At 42.1% G+C, this 17,955-nt stretch overlaps 1 protein-coding gene across 1 annotated transcript in view; it reads left to right on the top strand.

Moving 5' to 3' along the window:
• The first annotated feature begins 511 nt into the window (after positions 1-511).
• The window catches only part of lancl2 (LanC lantibiotic synthetase component C-like 2 (bacterial)), a 61,154-nt gene continuing 43,710 nt past the window's right edge, over positions 512-17,955 (top strand). Inside the window, exons 1-2 of the mRNA XM_046355897.1 lie at positions 512-1,041; positions 1,877-2,085. Of these exons, the coding sequence (XP_046211853.1) occupies positions 1,918-2,085 (168 nt within the window). The 5' untranslated portion in view covers positions 512-1,041; positions 1,877-1,917. The remainder of the gene's footprint in view (positions 1,042-1,876; positions 2,086-17,955) is intronic.

The following is a 17,955-nucleotide window of genomic DNA, read 5'->3' on the forward strand; positions in this document are numbered from 1 at the left end:
CAAAGCACTCATCTGTGGAAATAACCTGACCCACAAGAAAGTTGAGCATGCTCCTTTTTGTCTAATATTAAAAACGAAACAAATTAACTTATTTTGGCTGAGAAATGCACAGAGGATGCAGAAGAGAATAGGATTGCATTGTTCAGCAGAATCACGTGCCCCTGTCAATGAAAACAACAGTTAACATGTTGTCCCACACGAATGATGCAGCGCCCCCTTTGGACCAATTGAGATATCGCTTGTGACTAACACATGCCAGTTAATTACTATATCTCCCACCCAGGGCAAATTAGTGTAAATGCCGGATCTCTATGGTAAGACCCATTATTCAACCAAGTTTCGTCAAAATCGGCCCAGTGCTGTCAGAGATATCGCGTGTGACTAAGGTACAAACGGAGGAACAGGGACAAATCCACGGTCTCCTCCCCGATTTCATCGTGGGGGACCAACTAAAGCCATTAATTAAGGGGAAGGGAGAGCTAGGGAAGGGATGGAGGCACACAGGGGTGTTTATAGATTTGTTTGTGGTAGTATAATCTGTGTACGTGCGCCAAATCAGTACACAGCAGAAACACCATCTGTTTCCTCAGAGGCTAGGACTCAAATTTGGTCCAGATCGGCACGAGACAGCTGCTTATTGCAGGACTGGTGGGCTGTCTCCCGTAGCCTCCCGTAGCTCGTCAACCAGTAGGATTTCTGAATTTAAAAACCTCTCTCACCGACTACGAAAGCGGGATCCCGAACATGATGATGAGAGAAGATGCGAACTAATATCGTTGAGAGAGTAAAGTATTTTACATGCTTTTATCTGTATTCAATAACTGCTTTAATTTCCGAGAATTGATAACGTTTTACAGGACTGAAATGGATGAGGAGAGCCTATCACAAAACTGCATTCATGTGTTAATGCTGAAATCATCCTGGATGCTTTGAAGGCTGCTACGACTGTGGTTCATCAATCCTCATGCATCGATGAAGCGCTTGCAGCGGCTGAAGACAAACGAAATTAATTGCATGGTCATTATTTGATATCAAAAATAGGTGAGCCTGCCGCGTTTTTATGTTCATTAATAGGCAATTTGTGTCGAATTGTGGGTTTGATTTTGTCCATTGAGAATGTACTTGCTGCAGTAACGGACAGTTATACAAAACCTTGTGACATTGTTATATTTCGGATAAAGTCATATGTAACCAAACGTTGCATTTGTTAAAGTAGGCCTAGGCTATGCAGTCAGGCTTTCATATCTTACGTGTTTGTTTGTCATTAGCCAATATACATACTTCTCCGCCAGTTTTATTTTACATTTACATTTAAGTCATTTAGCAGACGCTCTTATCCAGAGCGACTTACAAATTGGTGCATTCACCTTATGACATCCAGTGGGACAGTCACTTAACAATAGTGCATCTAAAACTTAGGGGGGGTGGGGTGAGAGGGATTACTTAACCTATCCTAGGTATTCCTTAAAGAGGTGGGGTTTCAGGTGTAAATGCATTATAGAAGTCTAGCAAATTATTTGATAGTAAATGAATATGTTTTATATAAAGTAAACTTATAAACTTGCGCTGATTCAGATTAACTTAACTTTTTATTCAGGAACGGCCTTTTATTGCTATTTGAGTTCTGATAATAAATTCCTTATCATAAACTAGCTATCCAAGGTGAATGGATAAGGGATAGCCACCATTAGTTTAGTAGCATCGATTTTCCACAGGTGTCTGGACTCCAAATGTAGCCTATTTATTTTATATGAGAATACTTATCTCTTATATCACACTACAGATGCCAATATTTAAACTAGGCAGATCTATTCAGAGACACTATTGGAAAATTAGATTTCCTCATTTTGAAACGCGCTTTACTGTCTACCAACAGGGAGTCCGTATACATTTTGGCCTTGACGAGTTGCCGTTAAAATGGGAGACAACATGTCCAAAAGATTGAAATTAGTGTCGGCTACGGAAGCGGAGATGGAGGAAAGATCTTTTATCAACCCGTACCCCGACTGGGACCAAGGAGTCTTCACATCTTCCAATTCAGGAATGGACAGTGACTGCAACGAGCCTTTCAGCGAAAATGGAAAGGTAAGACCCCCTTTTGTTAACATTTATTTGCCATAAGTAGCTACTGTATCTGGCTGAATTGTAACGTAGCTGTTATGATTCACTTGCGCATGCCGCAAGCGCATCTTTGACATTCTGAAGAGCTCTAACTCAGACAAAGTGCAGTATTAGACAACTATAGCCCCATTGTGACTGCTATTAGTCAGTAAACACCACATTACTCAGTAATAACAGTCACTCAGACCATTCCTGCACAGAGCCCGCACTACTCTGGCACATTATTAGCCTGAAGACCCAACGACGTTGAATTGCTTAGAATTCTATGTTGGGCAGAAATGAGCGTTTCGATAAGGAAAGTTTCCTCTCGCGACCTCTACAAGCCAGAATGCTAAATAAAATATACTTCACAGGTTGTCTGTGTGGTTTGTCTTTTTGCAGGTATGAATGTGAGACAAAATATCCACAGAGTAGTGTAATCAACCAGACCTTCAGTATGCTGGTTTGTATGTCGTTTGCATTTCCGTTTTTTATTTTCAACACGGATGCAATTCCAATCCCAGGTGACAAACCCTTGCACAATATGGTCGAGTCTAACAGTAAACACGTCCAGCTAATTGCGAGGAAGCATGCTTAGGTCGACTACATTTGGCTATTGTTTACATATTTTGTGCATCACATGCAATTTGTCAACAGATTGAAAATACAAGCTGACAGAACTCTTACAGGCGCTGCAAAAAGTCGTTTCCATGGAGCAACCAGTAACAGTGTGACGGTTTGCCAATGGACAAGTGTGCTTAATCTTGTAATTTATGAGCTGTGACCTGGGTGTCACGCTGTTCAGAGGTTCTGGTGCTGAAATTGGCCATTGGCTGTCATTGTTTTGTTGTGCGCTAATGGTGCTATGTTTACTTGTGCGCTGTGTTAATGGCACAACTTCCAGTTTCCACAGGCTCCTTTGGATGTCTTCATTTTACCTGTAGCCGTTCCCAATATGACAGATGGCCTCATGGTAGTGCCATCCCACTTCTCACACCAATGCAGCAAATCCCTGGTCCCGTGGAGGAAAGAGTGGTCTGGAGGAAAGGGCTTTTAGAGATGATCTAGACGATTAGCAAGGCTGGTGTAGGAGGTCTATGGCCCTTATACAGTGATGGATTGAATTGTGACATATTGAACTGCAGCTCCCCCTAGGAAAAGTAATTGCATCTAACTGCTAATGAGGCCTTTCGTGTGGATCTGTTTTGGCAGTGGGGTACAATTATGACTCAAGAAACTGTTGTCATTGCCGGCTCCGGCCAGTATTGTGGCTAATCATTTAATGCCCTCTCAGCCTTTATACTCATTAGTATCGTGGCAAGGAAACAAAGCACAAAGCTTGTTTTACTTTTTTGGAAAACAGCCCTAATGTTGGTAACAAAGTTAATTATGTTTCATACAGAGTCACATTTATTTATTTTCCAAGCTATAGCACACAATATTTTACTTACAGCAGGTTTTTAAAGGACAAAAGAGTTTGATCTGCATCGTGTTTTCACTTTTGCCATGGAAGAAATATTGCGATACTGGTATCATCACAGCCTTGAAATCTATGACATAATGGTCATAACACATCATGTAGTCCGTGACCTAGCCCTGGAGACAAATCATTTTGTCATGCAAGACTACAACTCGGTGGCCTTGTGGTTATGTGTCCGCCCTGAGATTGAAAGGTTGGAAGTTCGTTCCCCGATGCGGCAATGCTTGGCACTCGGGGGTGTACTTGTACATCAAGTTCCCTCAAGCTACAGAAACAGGAGAGTGCCTGCTCCTATAAGTTGTGCCGGCTCGCACAAGCCAAGACTACTTACTTACAAGACAAAAATAGAGGAGACTGTAGGCCATTTGGTCTCCATCTTTTTGCTATTTTCATTAATACCCAGTGGTTTCCCAAGCCATTTTGTGTTGTGAGTTGTGACCCTCCCCCTAAAGCCTTTTAGAATTTCCCTCTTGCCCTCTCTGTCCAGCACAATGCTTCATGCCACGGTCACCTAGTCATAAGCCTCCACAGCCTCAAACCTGCCTGTCTAATGACTTGGCCTTTAGGCTGCTGCTAGCTAGTCTGGAGCCCTGGAGTGAATTGAGATCATTCACAAGTGTGACAGGAGATACCAGGGATAATGTCATGCTCAGCAGCTCATGCATTAGATTCATAGAGGTTGAGTCCTTACCTCTCAACCTTGATGCTGTTATGGGGATTGACAAATAGGTTCTGCACTTTGAGTGGATAGCCTGCCCTAATACACTGAGACCCGGCCTGACATCATATCTCTTTTCCTGCTCCTGAGAGGCTTGGCTACTGTAGTCTGGTCCTCAGGCCAACATTTTGTTGGGTTACATCAATCAAACAGAGAGGGAAATATCAGGGGACACGGTAAAAGAGCCAGAGGGATCGTCAGTCACCTGTGCAGTTAAAATAAGTTATGTTCTTAACTTAATTCCTCAGTTGGTGTTGTGTGTTTACTCACTGTCAGCAACAGTACCTAGATCCCGGGGGAGAGAAAGGCAGAAGGCTCCATAAAATAACCCAATAAACCAGAATTACACTTCACCCCTCCTCTCTTTAGCTCTCTTAGGCACTCTCTTTCTCTCACTCACTCACTTGTTTGGCCCAGGGCTACCTGCAGAGTGGGTCGTGGTTTGGATGAGATTGAGGGGGCAACCAGGGAGCAATGAAAGTTCCCACACAGCCCTAGAGAAAGTCATTTTATATTGTAATTGAGGTGTTCAGGTCAAGGAACATTTGGTGCCAACATGGCTTGTATGAAAAATGTATTTCTATACGGAACAAAACTATAAACGCAACATGTAAAGTGTTGGTCCCATGTTTTATGAGCTGAAATAAAAGATCCAAGAAATTCTCCATCTGCACAAAATGTTTATTTCTCTTAATTGCACACATTTGTTTACATCCCTGTTAGTGAGCATTTCTCCTTTGCCAAGATAATCCATCCACCTGGCAGGTGTGGCACATCAAGAAAAAGATTAAACAGCATGATCATTACACATGTGCACATTGTGCTGGGGATGATAAAAGGCCACTCTAAAATGTGCAGTTGTGTCACACAACACAATGCCACAGATGTCTCAAGTTTTGACAGAGTGTGCGCATGCCGACTGCAGGAATGTCCTCCAGAGCTGTTGCCAGAGACTTTAATGTTAATTGCGCTACCATAATCCGCCTCCAATGTCAATTTAAAGAATTTGGCAGTGCGTCCAACCGGCCTCACAACCCAGGACCTCCACATCCAGCTTCTTCAACTGTGTGATGGTCTGAGACCAGCCACCCGGACAGCTGATGAAACTGTGGGTTTGCACAAATGAAGAATTTCTGCACAAACTGTCAAACCGTCTCAGGGAAGATAATCTGTGTGCTCGTCGTCTTCACCAGGGTCTTGACCTGACTGCAGTTTGGTGTTGTAACCGACTTTAGTGGGCAAATGTTCACCTTTGAGGGCCACTGGAACGCTGGCGAATTATCCTCCTTTACGGATGAATCCCAGTTTCAACTGTATCGGGCAGATGGCAGACTGTATGTATGGCGTTGTGTGGGCGAGCGGTTTGCTGATGTGAACGCTGTGAACAGAGTGACTCATGGTGGCGGATATGGTATGGGCAGGCATACATCCATTTGAATGCACAGAGATAGCGTGACGAGATCAACAGCCTAATCAACTCTGCGATGAAGGTGTGTTGAGCTGCATGAGGCAAAAGGTGGTCACACCAGATACTGACTGGTTTTCTGATCCACACCTCTACTTTTTTTAAGGTATCTGTGACAAACAGATGCATATCTGACAAATCGATGCATATCTGTATTCCCAGTCATGTGAAATATGTACATTTCATTATATGAACTGTAACTCAGTAAAATCTTTAATTGTTGCATGTTGAGTTTTTATATTTGAGTTCAGTATACATTATAAACTGAGTCTGAAATTCAGAAAGAGTAGCTACTAGTTTTTAATGTTAGGCTTTGCATTGAGAAAAGCTGCAGCTAGGAAGCAGGTCTGAAAGGAGGAAAGCACAAAGCAGGAGTTTGTGTGCTATAAAGTGGACGATCATCCAGCGGCCAAACGCCAAGCTCTTTAGCCGTGATTTATGACCTAACAACCTCTTACAGTCAATCTTTATTCTGGGCAACTTACCTGCCTCCTATAACTCTTTTGGAGAATTTGACAAAATAGGTTCTCCTCGGCTGTATTTTTTCCCTTCCCTCCATAAAGTAAACCGATTTGATCCTTCACCTCAAGTGTTTTGATTAAATAGTTTTTTTTCTCCATCAAGATACCCCATAATGACAAAGCAAAAATGTTTTTTTTTTTTATACAAATTTTAGAAAGAAAAAATAAATATATATATATATATAGAAACGGAAATCACATTTACATAAGTATTCAGACCCTTTATTCTGTACTTTGTTAAAGGACCTTTGGCAGCGATTACAGCCTCGAGTCTTCTTGGGTATGACTCTACAAGCTTGGCACACCTGTATTTGGGGAGTTTCTCCCATTCTTCTCTGCAGATCCTCTCAAGCTCTGTCAGGTTGGATGGGGAGTGTCGCTGCACAGCTATTTTCAAGGTTCTCCAGGACTGTTTGATTGGGTTCAAGTCCGGGCTCTGGCTGGGCCATTCAAGGAGATTCAGAGACTTGTCCCGAAGCCACTCCTGCATTGTCTTTTCTGTGTGTTTAGATTCATTGTCTTGTTGGAAGATTAACCTTCCCCCCAGTCTGATGAGGTCCTGAGCGCTCTGGAGACGGTTTTCATCAAGGATTTCTCTGTACTTTGATTCGTTCACCTGTCCTCGTTCCTGATTAGTCTCCCAGTCCCTGCCGCTGAAAAACATCCCCGCCTCATGACGCTGCCACCACCATGTTCCACTGTAGGGATGTTGCCAGGTTTCCTCCGGATGTTTACACTTGGCATTCAGACCAAGATTTCAATCTTGGTTTCAACATACCAGAGAATCTTGTTTAGGCAAACTCCAAGCGGGCTGTCATGTGCCTTTTACTGAGGAGTGGCTTCCGTCTGGCCACTCTACCATAAAGGCCTGATTGGTGGAGTGCTGCAGAGATGGTTGTCCTTCTGGAAGGTTCTCCCATCTCCACAGAGGAACTCTAGAGCTCTGTCAGAGAGCCCATTGGGTTCTTGCTCACCTCCCTGACCAAGGCCCTTCTCCCCTGATTGCTCCGTTTGGCCAGGCGGCCAGCTCTAGGAAGAGTCTTGGTGGTTCCAAACTTCTTCCATTTAAGAATGATGGAGGCCACTGTGTTCTTGGGGACCTTCAATGCTGTAGACATTTTTTGGTACCCTTCCCCAGATCTGTGCCTCGACACACTCCTGTCTCGGAGCTCTGTGGACACTTCCTTTGACATCATGGCTTGATTTTTGCTCTGACATGCACTGTCAACCGTGGGACCTTTTTATATAGACAGTTGTGTGCCTTTTCAAGATCATGTCCAATCAATTGAATTTACCACAGGTAGACTCCAAGGAAGTTGTAGAAACATCAAGGATGATCAATGGAAACAGGATGCACCTGAGCTCAATTTCGAGTCTCCTAGCAAAGGGTCTGAATACTTATGTAAATAAGGTACCGTTGTTTTTAATTTTGAATACATTTGCAAAAATGACTAAACCTGTTTTTGCTTTGTCATGGGGTATTGTGTGTACATTGATGAGGAGAGCTTTTAATACATTTTAGATTTTCAGGCTGTAGCGTGAACTATCCATTTTAACAACACATCAGCTCTCCGGCAGAATACACTGCAGCATGCAATACAGTAGCACTTCTCACAGCCCCACCCTCTCTCTCCCTCCTAATTGTTATGTTAAACAGTGAATGTTTGTTTCTTTGTTGAGCACTCCCTCTCCATGCCTGGCTGCAGTGGGAATTGTGAACTCCAGCACAATGTTCCTAGTGGTTAGTTGTCAGGCCCGCTGTGCTCCATAAGCCTATGCTTTCAGTAATATGAGCTGGTCCTTTAAATTGATCTCAATTGTTTGTTTTGCATAACATAGGCCATGTACCCCCTTGTCCTACAGTGTATATTGTTGATTGGAAATTGGTCCCAAGAGAATGGACGGCATATCCATGATCAAACAAGGGGGTTGGCCTTACCCTTTTTATGTGCAGAACGAATCACAAGGCCATGTTCAAGGCCTGCATTAGATCAGACAAATAGTACTCTTTGTGAATATGATTAGTTGTTGTCAAAATTAAATCTTCATAGATTAGATGTTGTTATCCCTGGATTAACTTTACATCAAGGTTGTGTGTCACTGTACAAGATGCTTAAACATGGGAGCGCTGCCTTTAGCATTGCAGCACACACTTAACCCAGGCTTAGTTTAGCCTCTGTTCTGACTCTGTCCATGGTGCTAGCAGAATTAGGCTATATTATGTAGTCTTAGGCTACACATACAGGCAGGTTACTATTGTCTTGGTTGTATGTGGTATTGACGCTGAATAGAAAGTTCTTGGCTGTGTCTGTGGTCTGGCTGTGCGTTAGGTGTGGGCGGTATACCGTGTGGGGTATTTGGAAAAAGCCACGGGATGGTTTTTCAATACCTTCAATATCATCAACTATTACTTTGACGTTTTTCTATACATGTGCATATTTGTAGCTACTTTTAAGTTATTACCTGCAGTGAACTTAGGAGATGAAGCAGATTGTGTTCTTCATTTTACCTGTCACATTTATTTTAAATCATGCAGTTTCCATAGTTCCCCAGAACAGTTGAGCCAATCACGTGTTTGTTTGTAAATAGCATAATGGGAGAAAGTGAGCTGGTGAGTCCATAGTGTTCTATATCTATCGGCGAGTCTCTGTTGTGCGGTGCACATGAGGGGATGATGTTACTACTAAATATTTGCCATCAGATCTCTTCTAATGGCTTTCCAACTGAAGTCAGGGCTCTGGATGAGTTGCCATCTTGTGCTTCCTACTAGCATTTTTTTTCCCCCTCCTCTGTTCTTCTCTCCTCCATGTACACACGCTGCTCTTCCTTCAGAAAAGCATGCGTCAACTTAGTTGATTTGCCCAATTTCTCTCGTTCACTTTTGCTTGTAAATGTCCACACTCACCGAAAATGACATTCGGTAGCTACTCGCTATGCTTGTTTAACTTTCTGAACTGGATTTGCCTGCCTTGGCAATTCGTTTTCCGTCAAGATAGAACTACCAAAGGAGTTGCAATCTACTGCAGAGAGAGCCTGCAGAGTTCTGTCATACTATCCAGGTCTGTGCCCAAACAGTTTGAGCTTCTACTTTTAAAAATCCACCTTTCCAGAAATAAGTCTCTCACTGTTTCCGCTTGTTATAGACCCCTCTCAGCCCCCAGCTGTGCCCTGGACACCATATGTAAATTGATTGCCCCCCATTTATCATCAGAGTTCATACTGTTAGGTCGCCGAAACTGGGATATGCTTAACACCCCGGCCGTCCTACATTCTAAACTAGATGCCCTCAATCTCACACAAATTATCAAGGAATCTACCAACTACAACCCTAAATCCATAAACATGGGCACCCTCATAGATATCATCCTGACCAATTTGTCCTCTAAATACACCTCTGCATCACTGATCTCAGCAATCACTGCCTCATTGCCTGCGTCCGTAATGGGTCCGCGGTCAAATGACCACCCCTCATCACTGTCATACGCTCCCTAAAACACTTCAGCAAGTAGGCCTTTCTAATCGACCTGGCCTGGAAGGACATTGACCTCATTCTGTCAGTAGAGGATGACTAGTTGTTCTTTAAAAGTGCTTTTCTCACCATATTAAATAAGCATGCCCCATTAAAAAAAATGTAGAACTAAAACAGATGTAGTCCTTGGTTCACTCCAGACTTTACTGCCCTTGACCAGCATAAAAACATCCTGTGGCATACTGAATTAGCATTGAATAGCCCCCACAAAACTTTTCAGGGAAGTCAAAAACCAATCTACACAGTCAGGTAAGAAAACAAAGGCTAGTCTTTTCAAACAAATTTGCATCCTGTAGCACTAATTCCAAAAAGTTCTGGGACACTGAATAAGAACACCTCCTCTTCTGGCAGCCCACTGCACTGAGGTTAGGAAACACTGTCACAACCGATAATCGAGAATTTTATTAAGCATTTCTTCTACGGCTGGCCATGTTTTCCACTTGGCTACAAGATACCCCGGCCAACAGCTCTGCACCCCCGCAGCTACTTGCCCAAGCCCCCCGCTTCTCTTTCACCCAAATCCAGATCTTCTGAAAGAGCTACAAAATCTGGACCCCTACAAATCAGCTGGATTAGGCAATCTGCACCCTCTCTTTCTAAAATGATCCGCCAAAATTGTTGCAACCCCTATTTCTAACCTGTTCAACCTCTCTTTCGTATCGTCTGAGATCCCTAAAGATTGGAAAGCTGCCGTGGTCATCCCCGTCTTCAAAGGGGGAGACACTCTAGACCCAAACTGTTGCAGACCTACAGTGAGGGGGAAAAGTATTTGATCCCCTGCTGATTTGCCCACTGACAAAGAAATGATCAGGCTATAACTTTAATGGTAGGTTTATTTGAACAGTGAGAGACAGAATAACAACAAAAAAATCCAGAAAAACCCATGTCAAAAATGTTATAAATTGATTTGCATTGATGGGCAAATGTACAAAATCAGCAGGGGATCAAATACGTTTTTCCCTCACTGTATATCCATCCTGCCCTGCCCTTCTAAAGTCTTCGAAACCAAGTTAACAAACAGATCACCGACCATTTACAATCCCACTGTACCTTCTCCACTATGCAATCTGGTTTTCGAGCTGGTCATGGGTGCACCTCAGGCACGCTCAAGGTCCTAAACGATATCATAACCACCATTGACAAAAGACAGTACTGTACAGCAGTCTTCATCAACCTGGCCAATGCTTTCGACGCTGTCAACCACCGTATTCTTATCGGGAGACTCAATATCCTTGGTTTCTCAAATGACTGCCTCACCTGGTTCACTAACTACTTCTTTGATAGAGTTCAGTGTGTCAAATCGGAGGGCCTGTTGTCCGGACCTCTGGCAGTCTCTATGGGGTTGCCACAGGGTTCAATTCTCGGGCCGACTCTTTTCTCTGTAAATATCAACGATGTCGCCCCTTCTGCTGGTGATTGTCTGAGCCACCTCCACGCAGACGACACCATTCTGTATACATCTGGCCCTTCTTTAGACACTGTGTTAACTAACCTCCAAACAAGCTTCAATGCCATACAACACTCCTTCTGTGGCCTCCAACTACTCTTAAATGCTAGTAAAACTAAATTCATGCTCTTCAACCGATTGCTGCCCGCACCCGCTCGCCCGACTAGCATCACCACTCTGGACGGTTCTGACTACAAATACCTACAGTTGAAGTTGGAAGTTTACATACACCTTAGCCAAATACATTTAAACTCAGTTTTTCCCAATCCCTGACATTTAATCCAAGTAAAAATTCCCTGATTTAGATCAGTTAGGATAACCAAAATGAGTCAGGTTTGTAGGCCTCCTTGCTCGTACACGCTTTTTCAGTTCTGCCCACATATTTTCTATAGGATTGAGGTCAGGGCTTTGTGACGGCCACTCCCAATACCTTGACTTGACAATACCTTAAGCCATTTTGCCACAACTTTGGAAGTATGCTTCCAAGCTTTAACTTCCTGACTGATGTCTTGAGATGTTCGTTCAATATATCCACATAATTTCCCTGCCTCATGATGCCATCTATTTTGTGAAATGCACCAGTCCCTTCTGCAGCAAAGCACCCCCACAACATGATGCTGCCACCCCCATGCTTCACGGTTGGGATGGTGTTCTTCGGCTTGCAAGCCTCCCCATTTTTCCTCCAAACATAACGATGGTCATCATGGCCAAACAGTTCTATTTTTGTTTTATCAGACCAGACGACATTCTCCAAAAAGTACACTTTTGTCCCCATGTGCAGTTGCAAACCATAGTCTGGCTTTTTTTTATGGTGGTTTTGGAGCAGTGGCTTCTTCCTTGCTGAGCAGCCTTTCATTTTATGTCAATATAGGACTCGTTTTACTGTGGATAAAGAAACTTTTGTACCAGTTTCCTCCAGCATTTTCACAATGTCCTTTGCTGTTGTTCTGGGATTGATTTGCACTTTTCGCACCAAATAATGTTCATCTAAAGGATACAGAAAGCGTTTCCTTCCTGAGTGGTATGACGGCTACGTGGTCCCATGATGTTTATACTTGCGTACTATTGTTTGTACAGATGAACGTGGTACCTTCAGGCATTTGTAAATTGCTCCCACGGATGAGCCAGCTTTGCAGAGGTCTACAAGATTTTTTCCCGAGGTCTTGGCTGATTTCTTTAGATTTTCCCATGATGTCAAGCAAAGAGGCACTGAGTTTGTAGGTAGGCTTTGAAATACATCCACAGGTACACCTCCAATTGACTCAAATTATGTCAGTTAGCCTATCAGAAACTTTTAAAGACATTACATAATTTTCTGGAATTTTCCAAGCCGGTTAAAGACACAGTCAACTTAGTGTATGTACATTTCTGACCCACTGGTATTGTGATACAGTGAAATAATCTGTCTGCAAACAATTGTTGGAAAATGTACTTGTGTCATGCACAAAGTAGATGTCCTAACCGACTTTCCAAACTATGGTTTGTTAACAAGAAATTTGTGGAGTGGTTGAAAAGAGTTTTAACATCTCTGGGATAAAAGCTAGAGAAAATGCAGAGTGCCAAATTCAAATAAATTACTATAAAATCATGCTTTCATGAAATCACACATGCAAGATAAAAAAAATTAAAGCTACACTTATTGTGAATCCAGCCAATATGTCAGATTTCAAAAAGGCTTTTCGGCAAAAGCAAGCAATGCTATTATTTGAGGATAGCACCTTAGTAAACAAAGAGAAGCCTATTTCAACCCTGCAGGCATGACACAAAACGCAGGAATAAAAACATAATTCATGCCTTACCTTTGACGAGCTTCTTTTGTTGGCACTCCAATATGTCACATAAACATCACAAATGGTATTTTTGTTCGATTTAATTCCGTCAATATATATCCAAAATGTCCATTTATTTGGCGCGTTTGATCCAGAAAAACACCGGTTCCAACTTGCGCAACGCGACTACAAAATATCTCAAAAGTTGCCTGTACACTTTGCCAAAACATTTCAAACTACTTTTGTAATACAACTTTAGGTATTTTTTAACGTAAATAATCGATCAAATTGAAGACTGGATGATCTGTGTTCAATACAGGAGGAAAACAGCTATCTTTCTGGTCACTCGCCTCTATCTAAAAGTACACTTCAAGTTACCCTCATTCAAGATGGACGTACTTCTTCATTACACAAAGGAAAAACCTCAACCAATTTCTAAAGACTGTTGACATCCAGTGGAAGCGAAAGGAACTGCAAGAAGGTCCCTTAGAAATCTGGATTCCCATTGAGTGACCTCAAAAAGAACATCTAAATGGTTTGTCCTCTGGGTTTTGCCTGCTAAATAAGTTCTGTTATACTCACAAACATGATTCAAACAGTTTTAGAAACGCCAGTGTTTTCTATCCAAATCTACTAATAATATGCATATCTTATCTTCTGGGGATGAGTAGCAGGCAGTTGAATTTGGGCATACATTTCATCCGGATGTGAAAATACTGCCCCCTGTCACCAAGAAGTTAATTACTCCAACCTAAGTGTATGTAAACTTTTGACTTCAACTGTAGTTGTCTGTTTAGACTGTAAACTCTCCTTCCAGACTCACATTATGCACCCCCAATCCAAAACTAAATCTAGAAACGGCTTCCTATTTCATACCTACGCCATCTTTCACTCATGTTGCCAAACATACCCTCGTAAAACTGACTATCCTACCGGTCCTTGACTTCGGCGCTGTCCTTTTCAAAATAGCCTCCAACACTCTACTCAGCAAACTGGATGTAGTCGATCGCAGTGCCATCCATTTTGTCACCAAAGCCACATATACTACCCACCACTGTGACCTGTATCCTCTCGTTTGCTGGCCTCGCTGCATATTCGTTGCCAAACCCGCTGGCTCCAGGTCATCTATAAGTCTTTCTTTGCTAGGTAAAGCCCTGCCTTATGTCCGCTCACTGCTCACCATAGCAACACCTACCCATAGCACACTCTCCAGCAGTTATATTTCACTTGTCATCCCCCAAAGCCAACCCCTCCTTTGGCTGCCTTTCCTCCTAGTTTTCTGCTGCCAATGACTGGAACGAATTGCAAAAATCACTGAAGCTGGAGACTTCTATCTCCCTCACTAACTTTAAGCATCAGCTGTCAGAGCAGCTTACCGATTACTGCACCTGTACACATCCCATCTGTAAATAGCCCACCTCATCCCCATATTGATATATATATTTTTTTGTTGCTCTCTTGCACCCCAGTATTTCTACTTGCACATCTATCACTCCAGTGTTAATGCTAAATTGTATTTATTTCACCACTATGGCCTATTTATTGCTTTACCTCCCTAATCTTACTACATCTGCACACACTGTATATTGATTTTTCTATTGTGTTATTGACTGTACGTTTGTTTATCCCATGTGTAACTCTGTGTTTTTGTCGCACTGCTTTGCTTTATCTTGGCCAGGTCGCAGTTATAAATGATAACTTGTTCTCAACTGGCCTACAAACTTAAATGTATTATTATTTTTAAAATCTTTTTAGCATTTAGCTAAAAGCGTCTATGTGATATCACTTAGTTTGTGCTAATCTTGTTAGCATACTGGTAATAGAGGCCCAATGAGCTTTTCTTGCGTTTATGGCGCCACCTTGTGTGCTTTGACTTTCATACCTTAAATCCTGATATGTATGAACATTTGGATAACTCCCAAGCCTACTGTGTATTTCTGTCTCTGTCCTCCTGGCTCCTGGGGCTTCTTCAAGGCCTCACCCTCATCCAATGGCTCTCCACTATATCCTCTCAGAGATGTAACCATCTTTCACAGAGACATGTCTGCTTCTAGAACCAACCCTTTTCCTGCTTCCCCATCTTCTCAAGCTCTGTTGATATCACAGTTTGACCTAGTCGTTGATGTTGTGGCAGCAGCGGCCTCCAGCCATTTTGATTGAGGTAGTATTGACACTTGCTTGATGTTTTGTTTTCTCTGCTTCAGTTCATACAGGATTCCCTTCATTCAGAAGTTTAGACCTGGATATCGCTCTTATACATATCTATTCATCAGTGTTGGGGTTTGGTGCCTCGGGCTCTAAGCTTCTCCCTTTCTTTCACCTCAATATTGACGCTTTAGGGTTATTTTTATACTGTAAATCCATTCAAATAAAGTTGTCAACTCATCATTTGACATCTAAAACAATGAACGGTAAAATAATAAGCTTGGTTAAGAGAAAAGCTATTTATTACAGTGTCTTGCACAAAGCCAAGCATGTCAAAGTGATGGCCTATTTGAGGCGTTCGTTAGCATAATACTGATGTTGTTCATGGCCTTGAGTCAAATCTAGCAGACACGCTCTAAATAAACACAAGATAAAGAGTAAAGCTTGACTGATCCTGATTCATCAGAATAAACAGATTTGATAGGGGCTTAGACGAGGCTATACGCTAAGCCCAAATTAAATCAATGAAGGCGTAATATGGAGGGAAAGGCAGGATGGCCTACATTGGGTGAAGACTCCTGTGAAATTTAAATGGTAGTTTATTTTGCAAGAGGTAGGCTATTTCACAACAGGATTAGTCCATAATGTTGCATGATCAGTGGTTAGGCTATTAAGCTGGCCAAAAGTAGGCTACATGAAAAGTGCAATACTGTTAATTACAGTCTCTAGTGTTAGGTGAACAATAGGTAATTTAAAGAAATAAAACCGGCTATATACAGTAGCGAGGCTTAATACAGACACTGGTTAGTCAGGCTGATTGAGGTAGTATGTACATGAATGTATAGTTAGTGACTATGCATATATGATAAACAGAGTAGCAGCAGCGTAAAAGAGGGGTTGGGGGTAGAGGTCGACCGATTTTTCAACACCGATATCGATTATTGGAGGACAAAAACCCCCACTTATTTTAACTTAATATAATGCATCAATAAAATCAATTTAGTCTCAAATAAATCATGAAATGTTCGATTTGGTTTAAATAATGCAAAAACAGAGTGTTGGAGAAGAAAGGGAAAGTGCAATATGTGCCATGTTAAAAAGCTAATGTTTAACTTCCTTGCTCAGAACATATAAAAGCTGGTGGTTCCTTTTAACGTGAGTCTTCAATATTCCCAGGTAAGAAGTGTTTTAGGTTGTAGTTATTATAGGACTATTTCTCTCTATAAAATTTGTATTTCATATACCTTTGACTATTGGATGTTCTAATAGGTCTTTTAGTATTGTCAGCCTAATCTCGGGAGTTGATAGGCTTGAAGTCATAAACGGCGCAATGCATGAAGCACAGCAAAGAGCTGCTGGCAAATGCAGGAACGTGCTGTTTGAATGAATGCTTACGAGCCTGTTGCTGTCTACCACCGCTCAGTCAGACTGCTCTATCAAATCATAGACTTAATTATAATAACATACAGAAATACGAGCCTTAGGTCATTAATATGGTCAAATCCAGAAACTATAATTTCGAAAACAAAACATTTATTTTTCAGTGAAATACGGAACCGTTCGGTATTTTATCTTAACGGGTGACAACCCTAAGTCTAAATATTGCTGTTACATCGCACAACCTTCAATGTTATGTCATAATTATGTACAATTCTAGCAAATTAATTACGGTCTTTGTTAGGAAGAAATGGTCTTCACACAGTTCGCAACGAGCCAGGCGGCCCAAACTGCTGCATACAGTGCCTTGCGAAAGTATTCGGCCCCCTTGAACTTTGCGACCTTTTGCCACATTTCAGGCTTCAAACATAAAGATATAAAACTGTATTTTTTTGTGAAGAATCAACAACAAGTGGGACACAATCATGAAGTGGAACGACATTTATTGGATATTTCAAACTTTTTTAACAAATCAAAAACTGAAAATTTGGGCGTGCAAAATTATTCAACCCCCTTAAGTTAATACTTTGTAGCGCCACCTTTTGCTGCGATTACAGCTGTAAGTCGCTTGGGGTATGTCTCTATCAGTTTTGCACATCGAGAGACTGAAAATGTTCCAATTCCTCCTTGCAAAACAGCTCGAGCTCAGTGAGGTTGGATGGAGAGCATTTGTGAACAGCAGTTTTCAGTTCTTTCCACAGATTCTCGATTGGATTCAGGTCTGGACTTTGACTTGGCCATTCTAACACCTGGATATGTTTATTTTTGAACCATTCCATTGTAGATTTTGCTTTATGTTTTGGATCATTGTCTTGTTGGAAGACAAATCTCCGTCCCAGTCTCAGGTCTTTTGCAGACTCCATCAGGTTTTCTTCCAGAATGGTCCTGTATTTGGCTCCATCCATCTTTCCATCAATTTTAACCATATTCCCTGTCCCTGCTGAAGAAAAGCAGGCCCAAACCATGATGCTGCCACCACCATGTTTGACAGTGGGGATGGTGTGTTCAGGGTGATGAGCTGTGTTGCTTTTACGCCAAACATAACGTTTTGCATTGTTGCCAAAAAGTTCAATTTTGGTTTCATCTGACCAGAGCACCTTCTTCCACATGTTTGGTGTGTCTCCCAGGTGGCTTGTGGCAAACTTTAAATGACACTTTTTTATGGATATCTTTAAGAAATGGCTTTCTTCTTGCCACTCTTCCATAAAGGCCAGATTTGTGCAATATATGACTGATTGTTGTCCTATGGACAGAGTCTCCCACCTCAGCTGTAGATCTCTGCAGTTCATCCAGAGTGATCATGGGCCTCTTGGCTGCATCTCTGATCAGTCTTCTCCTTGTATG

Source organism: Oncorhynchus gorbuscha, linkage group LG07 (genome assembly GCF_021184085.1).
Source record: "Oncorhynchus gorbuscha isolate QuinsamMale2020 ecotype Even-year linkage group LG07, OgorEven_v1.0, whole genome shotgun sequence".
Classification (NCBI taxonomy): domain Eukaryota; kingdom Metazoa; phylum Chordata; class Actinopteri; order Salmoniformes; family Salmonidae; genus Oncorhynchus; species Oncorhynchus gorbuscha.